Here is a 9,171-nt window from a genome sequence, read left to right on the forward strand (position 1 = left end):
TTTTTCAAAGTGAATCTGACATTCAGAGCTGAAGATCAGAACTATCCATTATGTAACTTAATTTTTCCACTTCATTACATCCACAGCTTTGCCTTTCAGAGACAGACTAACCTCAGAAGTTAACTGTCTCTAAAGCAGCGGCCTAAGGTCAGGACTAAACAAAGGACTAAATAAAGTCCATATTTATTCTCAAGTGGCTCCGCTCTAACCCTGACACTGCACATGGCACTCTGCTGGATCAGCAGCATTTCAGAGCTCAATCAAGGACAGTAATTCAATGACTTCATCATTAATCACAACAGCATCGGGTCAACATTGGATGCATGAGCACAACGGAGAACTTACTAACTGTAAAGTATGAAAATGTTGGATGAGACAGTGTTGATGTCCTATTCTTTGTGTGTTTTCTGTATGTCTGAATGTCTGTCTCTTCTTGTCTCTCTCATTGTGTCTCTGTGTATCTGTTTTATGTGCAGACTATAGTTTGAATCAAAGGTCAGCAGTACAAGTCAATCATTCTGGCAGGAGAAACACAAACATATCACGGTCTGTCAGAAGTTAGGCGGGTGAGTGATGTATCCTCCTGCTAACAGCGATATGGAAGAAACAAACACAAGGAGGCAGAATAAACAGGCTTTGTTCAGAAATGTCATCTACACAGTATAATCATATGAATGGCACAGAGACATGCTCATACACATCAGAAAAGCTCTGTGCATTTGCTCATTAAAGAGGTTTAGTTATCTACTGACACAGCAATGCATAAGTTAAACAGGAAGTAATTAAATGTCACCACTGTCAAACTTGTCCAAAACTAATTAAATAAAAGAGTCATTTTGCAGTTTACAACTATACATTTCTGTTCAAAGTAGTCAGCGCACTACCCAACTATGCTGATCAGCACACTCCTATTTTGGAGTAGCAGTGGCACCAAAGATAAGCAATGAACAGTCAGTTTAGGTGTACGCTATATTTCAATTATTTTTACCACTTTACTTTGCCGTCATACAGACTTTTCTGCTAGGAAACCCAAAGGCAAAATCAGTCATTTTACACTGTACAACATGCTGGTTTGTTGCTGCCTCAATCTGTCAGTCTGTTTGTGTTACTGCACAACTACAGTGTTAAAAGGATAGTTCAGATTCACCAAAGTCACACAATAGCACAAACAAACTAACAGATCAAACAGTGGTAGACCAGCAACTCATGTTCTGCAAGGTAAATGACTGATTTTGCCTATGGAGTTTGGTTGGTTTGAAGAGAGCAATATTTGACTCATTTATTAGCAGTTTCCCACTGGACAAAGCTGTCTGATGGTAAGTTAAAGTGGTGAAAATATTCTAAATGTAACTAAATGTTCACTTAAACTGATATTAATTTTTTTTAGGCAGACCTGTTGTAAGTGGTTAAAATACCTTTTGTTGCTGCCCCTGTCCACAGCCGTATATTGCACAGCCTTTGTGCTCCTCCCTCCTTTTCCAAACTGGGGGCGTGCAGAACAGCATCTACTGTAGGTAACACGCTGACTATCAATAAGTACCTCAAACAACCCCACATTAATTATTGATTGGAATTTCACTGGTCTCATATTTTCATATTTATGAAAAGTAATTTAAAAAATAAACTGAATATAAGAAAGGTGTGAAATATGAAAGGAATGTTTGTCCGTTTGTTCGCTGTCACTCGCCTCTTTTCTTCTAGTCTTTCTTCTTAATTCGACATTCTCTTCTATTTTACTGTTTCTTATCTGCTCTCTCCTCCTTTTCTCCTCATACTTGCACTTCACTCTTCTCCTCTTTCTCTCCGTTTCTCTCATTCCTGGCAGAACCTATTCTTAAATCATCCTTATCCTCTCAAGCACTCAGGCAACCATCAGCAGCCAGCCACTCAGAGCCATGGAGAAAGAAAACAATGTAGGAAAGGAAGGAGGGATAGTGAGAAACATGAGGAGAGGTGGAGTGCAGGTGGAAAAAGACAAGGTTTTGGGTTTCATTTCAACATGCTGCAGTCAATAGAAAAGAGAAAGGAAATGCATACTCTGGGAGAGGAGAGCAAGAAATTAATTAGATGAAGAGAGGAGGAAAAAAGGCTGATAAGGAAGAACAGCAGAAGGAGGAGATCTCTGAGAAAGTGAGTGTGAAGGGCAAAGTCGGAGAGGAACCGTTGCCATCATTTTAGCTCATAAAAACGTCTTTGTGTTGGCTGAGAGAGCGATGGGCCGTGTGAACGCCCTGCGGACCGGGGCACAGCAGCAGCACCTTGCATTATCAGCATTTACACCCACTGTCTTTTGTGAATATTAAACTTTATGTAGCAGCTCATTCTGAGCACAGCTCTCATTTCCTCCACTAATAAAAAAAAAGTAGACTTTAAAGAAATAATTCAACATCTTGCGAAATATGCTTATTTGATTTCCTGTTGAGGGTTAGATGAGAAGATCAATACCACTCTGATGTCAGTAAGGTAAATGTGAAGTAACCAGTTACCGTAGCTTAGCATTAGGACCGGAAACAGGGGGAAACACTTTGCCTGGCTCTCACCAAAGACAACTAAATCTGCCTGCTATCACCATTAAATATCAATAATTCACACATTATAAGTTGTTTGTGTAATCAAATCAAACACTGAAGTATAAAAATGACAGTTTGTATTTAATGGGTACTTGAAAGCTGCACTTTTTGCCATGTTTTAAGTTTTAGTGTTTATTGTACAGGTTATCCTTTTGAATTTGGCACAAGCATGTAGCTAATGTGGCTGTGCCCACAGATTAGAGCAATGTTGGACTAATATTGAGACAGTCAAGAGAAACTGTGGCCATCAAGCCTCATTTGAAGCCAACTAAATTACAAGAGTAGCAGATTTGATGCCGTTAACTGTTGTAACATGTTGATTACATACAGAAACATGCATATGTGAAAGTAACGATATAGCTTCATATGAAAAAGAAATGGTCAAATTGCAGGAGTTCATTTACTTGGTAATGTTGCGTAACTATGATTAGTACCTGTTGACACTACTAAGTAGAGTCACTCAGTGCATGCTGGGTTATTTAATTCACCTACAGACATGTGATTTTTTTTCCCCAGCTTACCACAACTGGTTGAAGAGTAGACAGACTAAATAGACAGATCTTGACTTGACTTTTTATGGTGTATGGATAGGTTTTCAAATGAGATTCAGGATGAGACACAGTTTATACAAATATAGTTTGGTGTTGCATTAAAATACATAACCTGTTTCTTCTGTCAAGCTGTGCAAGTGTTTGCATCTCTCCTCTCTTACCGCCTCTGGGCAAACCCTGCCACCACTCTCCCTGTGCATGCAAACCTGACCCCACTTACTTATAAGTTCTCCTGCAACATGGAGAGAGACACAGTGCCGGTCCACACTCCTGAAGAAGACATGGGACCAGATGCATAAAGCGGTAGATTCCAAACTAAAACTGTGTGCGCACAAAAACAAATATACATACACATTCTTCTGCTCAGATTTATAAAGCTCCAGGCCTATACCTGATTCTGCTTCATGAATTTCAATTGTTATGGAAACTAGTGCATGTCAATTAGCTTGAATTCGACTCCCACAATTATCCATAAATAGATGCAGAAATGTCCTTAATCAAACGTATGTATATCAAAAACCTGTGCCTGCTCCACCACTCATTAGACCTGTCAATGAGAAGAGCGATGAAGTGCAATTTGTAGCTCCCATACCACTCTTCACCACATGTACGTGTAAACCATCATCATGGGTGATATCTCAATCATTATTGTTAAACATTACAAAGGACCATGTCACCTGTAGAGAATGCCATCAACAGGCTGCATCCAAAAGTGGAAGCACTTCACAAATGCGCCATAAACTGCATTTTTCTTTTGCATGCTCATACACTGTGCAGCAGTATATTTTAAAACAGGAAAAGAAACCTTGTTCACAGTCCATTTGTTGTCAACTACTACACTTTGATAATTGATTGAACGGTTTTGTGTGTTTTTTTTTTAAGAAAAAATGTCCAAATCCTCTGATTCAAGTTTCTCAAATGTGCATATTTTACGATGGGACTCCCTAAAATCTTACCTCCCTCATCATACACAGTGTTGTGTGCCTGATGTGTGTTCTTGTCAGCTCACATTGGGTCTTCTTATCACTCTCTGGATATACTAGCAAAACTGTGACCTGAAAAGTTGTTTATTAACCCAATCTTTGCCATAATCCCAAAATTAAACCTACAGGAGACCTCATGCCTGACTGTAACTTCAATTAGAGACGAGTTTTTATCTTTTTGTGATCATCGGTTTATGAAAATACACTTAGATTTAAGGTGTCCTGCGCAGCTGCAATCTCAGCTAACATTAAATTTTGCTTATTTTCAAATGACTTTCACTTGACTGTAGATTAATTCTCAAACTGACCATCATAATGTTATACTGGAAAATATAAATAAATCAAAGGTGTAGTGGTAAAAACAGAGGTGTTTCCTCACATTGATTGATACAGTTAATTTGAAAATAGGTGAATAAAGTCTCAGCCTCATTTCAAAGAGGTAGATAAACTAAAAATATATTAAGATGTAGGGTCTGTATTCTGATATCAGTGTAGTATTTTGCCCAAATGAACATCCAGACATCAAATAAACGCATCTCATATCATATGTGTGTATTATTTAATCTACTTTGTCTAACTTTCCCACCTTTATAGATAAAATTAGCTTATACTTTGCCTCTCAGTCTGTCCCCATTTATGACAATACACTGAATATTTTTGGGTTTTGGACAATATAGGACACTAATAGCATTTTCTGACAGTTTAAGGACCAAACAACTAATCAATTACTTTGAAAAATATATTCAAAACATTAATCGATAATGAAAATAATCATTTGTCGCAGCCCTAAACAACAGTGCTCATGACATTGCTCGTGTGACTTTGACTTACAACTAACATTTTAAATATCCAGGCAGAACCATCTCCAGACTTTGGGGTATTTAACCATTGTTTTGTTTTTCCAAACTCCTAACTTTCCTCGAGATCCACTTTACCACAACTTACTAAATGCATGACACTTGAATGGCATGTGCTCCAGGTGATTAGCGAGGAATAATAATATTTTTGGAGCTATCACCTTGCCTGTAGGTGGAGGAGGTGGAATAACTATTCATTGGCTGTCACTGCCTCTATTAGAAGCACTCTAGAAAGCTGGTAGGCCCACTTAGCACTGTAATAAATACTCCGAGAGCTGAGGGACAGTGGAGACAGAGAGGGAACGAAGAGAGCCTGCAAGGAGACGAGAAAAGACTGCAGAGAGAGAGAGAGACAGACATGGAAGGAGAAAAGGTGGAAATTGTTATGAAATGAAAAGAGCAAAGAGAGGAGTGAGAAGATTGATAGTGACAGAAGGAGACAAGTGAAGCTCTAGAGATATCCTCGAGCAGACTGCTCTAAAAGAGACCCCAGTTGTAACACACATTTAATCTTTCCCTCCTCTTCCCTTTCCATTCTTCTTCTTCTGCAGGATATGGAGCAGTCGCGGCTGCCAGCATGGGCTTGGCAAACACAGGGCTGCACGGCTGACGCAGCTCAGAGGATTGTTTCCTCCCAGTTCTGTTTTGTCTGGATGGCCATTTGTGTGAATTATGACCCAGCCCCTAGCAAGACACAGCAAACATCTGCTAGCTGATTGGCTCATAAATTCACGCAGCACCTCAACGCCCACCATCCATTGTGTTGTCTGTAGTCAAATAGAAACAACAAGAGGTCCGTCTAGCCAGGCCTGTTCCAGCTCCCTGTGGTGAGGAGGACCAACAAAAGCCAGCACTAATGAAATCTGTTGTTCTGCCGCAATTAAAGCTGTTCTTAAAGCTCATTTGAACATTTGGAAAAAAAAAAAAAGTGATGCAGAAGATTTAGCTCAAGTCAGTGAGTGAGAATTTACTGAGAAGAGTCTCAGTTTGGAGTTCAGCTTCACTTTTTGTCAAGACAGATCAGATTGGTTTGCACACTTTGGGACTGCCAACAAAGCAGGCAACTGCTCAGCCCCAAGAGCTTCACAGAAACTGTGTTTAGAGCTTCAGTTATTAATTAACCAATCAGTTATCAACAATTAAATTAATTGCCACCTTTTTCAATAAGCTATTAATGCTTTGTGTCATTCTTTAAGAAAATGTGAATATTTTGTGGTTAGTCCTCTATGACAGTAAACTGAAAATCTTTTTTCCTAAATTTTATGGGCCAAACACCTAATCGATTAATCCAGAAAATGATTAACGGATTGATCGATAATGAAAATAACCATTAGCTGCAGCCCTGACTGTATTTGCTGGTTTTAAATGCTCATTATTTTAGTATATTGCTGATTTAATTTTTATGAAACCTGAGGTTGGAAAACTCTTGCAAGAGCCAAAATGGCAACATACAAACTTGCAAACCAAAAACTACAAAACCAGACTGCTGACCGATAAATCATAGTTTCATTGCCATCGATTGAGCTGCACAATCAATCGCAATATTATCTAAATCACCCTATGGCCAAGTGCAACATCCAAATCGCAGAAACAGAAACAAATTGTAATATCTTGATTTTTAAAAATGTGTGACAAGATATCACTATATGAAGTACTGTAGTGGGACAGAGGTGATCTGGCCGACAAATGTTATTCTCCACATGAAAAAACACATTTGTTTGTTTGGTACAGACCCCAATGTCACATCATCGTGATTTTAAAAGTTTTCTTCAGAAACTAAAATTCAAAATAAGAATTGCAATGCAAAAATCATCATTCCCACTAATCCTATTGCATATCACAATTTCAATCAAAATAATCGCAGTCTGATTTTTTTGTCTTTAAATATCTTGTTTTGTCAGTCCAAAAGCCCAAAGATATTCAGTTTATATGATAATAAACAAAGATACGTGGGAAACCTCCTAATTTGAGAGTATGACAACAGCATTTTCTGCCATTTTGCATGAAAAATTGCTTAATAAATTGATACAAACTAATACAATTTAGTTTTTTTTTCTTATCACTTCTGTCTGGCAAGTGAGCTGCCAGATTTACTTGCCCAACATGGCATTTTACTTGCCCTGGGCAAGTGGGCAATCTTGATAGTTGAGCCCTGAATAATTCTGAATTCTGATTTCAGATTTATTAATATGAATTCCACTTGCAGACTATTCCAACTGTTTCGAGCAGAATACATAAAAATCTTGTGAACTCTAGATGCAAGATGGTTATAAAGTATGTTTACTCAAAATGATCCCTGCAGCAAATATGTGGACAGGGAAACATTGGGGCAGAGGAATCAGAAATCAGTATATTGCACAGAGAAAGGGAGGAATGTCAAGTTAATAAGGGCCATTTTTGACCATAGCAGATAAATCCATCTGTTTGCCTCCATGTGTCACGTGATGGCCCCACTGGTTTTTCAAGAGAAATGATGCAAAGCCCCCAAAAAGGTACCTCACACATTTACTGCACGGCCAAAATATTTCAAACTGAGCTGAAAATCCAACAAAAACAGTCTCAAAACATCTTTTTTTAAAACTCTGCCTGCATCAAGGATGTCAATAAGGAACAACCTGCCTTCGTTTCATCACAGTAGTTCAAGAAAACACCGTGCTTTCTTGAATATTCTTAAGTATTCATGGCACATGGCCAAAGAAAGCACGCACTCACGCACCTCCATGTAATCTCTGCCCTCTAACTTTGAGGTCAGGGTAGTTACAAGAATTAAAGCGGCTTAGAGTTATGCAACAAGACCTGCAGCCTCCACAGAATTAGCTTCGTAAGACATAACAATTTACAGTAGCAAAATTAAAAATTCAAAGACAGAGCAGATGGTTGCACGAGCCCAAAAATAAGATTAAAATCTGATTAAATCTTAAACAAAGCACTCCAACTTCAGAAACACCCCCCCCGGGTTTTAAACTGGGGGGTGGTGGTGCCATATTTAGCTACACAGGTGTGCTGTTACCTTTGATTCAGGCTGGCTGGGCACGGTCGCCTGTGGTCGGTGCAGGTTTTGTGGTTCATTCTCCTTCTCGCTGATTTCCGTCATCTCGGATCAGAAAATGCTCCTTCAACAGCAAAACTGAGACAAACTGGTGAGTCCACGGCGGCAGTAAAGGAGTGGGGGGATGTTCAGCTATGCACACAGAGGTTTGGACATCGCTACGGCGTCTCGTCCGAAGAGGTAGAGCTAGTTTTAACTGTCAAGTCATCTTTCATCGCCTGCATCCATCTGAGAATTTGATTTTTTTTTTTCTTCTTTTTTTAGTGTAACTCGGTATCCCGTCGAAAAGCTGCTTCTTGTTTCTGTTTTAAGACTCTAAACTGGAGCAGAAAAGACTGATAATGAAATATTCAGTGGAGGAAAACATCCAATAAGCGTGTTCAATCGTGTTGTCCACTTCTCTCCACTGTCTCCTCGCTCCTCTCTCTCATCCACCGGCCAGCGCGCGCGCGCACACACACACACAGACACACGCGCTCTTACAACAACTTTGATTTCGCCGTCACAAAGTGCTGATTGGCCCAGGCTTCTCAAAATACGCCAGAGGGAACGGTGGGGCGCGTCGGGATTGGCTGAGAGATGGTGACGCTAGTAGAAGTGGGTGGTGCAAGATTCAAAGATTGAATTTTACAGTATTTACAGTTTTTCTCCATCGCATATACACACAATATGGAGCTGGGGCACACAAATTTCAAAACTCAGAGCTCATTAAAACCACACATTGTAACTCCAGACTGGCAGCCACATTGTTTTCACTCAAATAGAAATTCTAAATAATTTTTTTTTTTTTTTTAAAGTTTAAGCACAAATCACATTGGAAAACACGTTATCTTGGGGTATCTCTGGGAAGCAGGGTTGTAAGTTAATAATAATTATTATTAATAATGAGATGTATATAATAATAATGATTATAAAAATAACAGAGTGTTTGATGGGTAGATAGATCATCCCCCAAATTAAAAAATGTATATACCTTGTAGTGCTATTTGTGCATTTCGATTGTTCTGGTGTGAGTTGCAGAGTTTCGGAGTTATCAGCCATAGAGATGTCTGCTTTCTCTCAAATACAGTGGAACAATACAATGGCACTTAGCTTGTGGTGTTCAAAGCACCAAAAAAACACATTTGAAAAACTCAAACTGCAATGTCTCTCTCCAGAAAT

General features: G+C 39.0%; 1 protein-coding gene across 1 annotated transcript in view; it reads right to left on the reverse strand.

Moving 5' to 3' along the window:
- LOC146312073 (SH3 and cysteine-rich domain-containing protein 2-like) overlaps positions 1 to 8,772 on the reverse strand; it is a 35,226-nt gene extending 26,454 nt beyond the window's left edge. Inside the window, exon 1 of the mRNA XM_084741419.1 lies at positions 7,972 to 8,772. Within this exon, the coding sequence (XP_084597545.1) occupies positions 7,972 to 8,055 (84 nt within the window). The 5' untranslated portion in view covers positions 8,056 to 8,772. The remainder of the gene's footprint in view (positions 1 to 7,971) is intronic.
- Between the last annotated feature and the right edge of the window lie 399 nt (positions 8,773 to 9,171).

This window comes from Lutjanus erythropterus, chromosome 17 (assembly GCF_056507025.1).
Source record: "Lutjanus erythropterus isolate fLutEry1 chromosome 17, fLutEry1.hap2, whole genome shotgun sequence".
In the NCBI taxonomy this organism is placed as follows: domain Eukaryota; kingdom Metazoa; phylum Chordata; class Actinopteri; order Lutjaniformes; family Lutjanidae; genus Lutjanus; species Lutjanus erythropterus.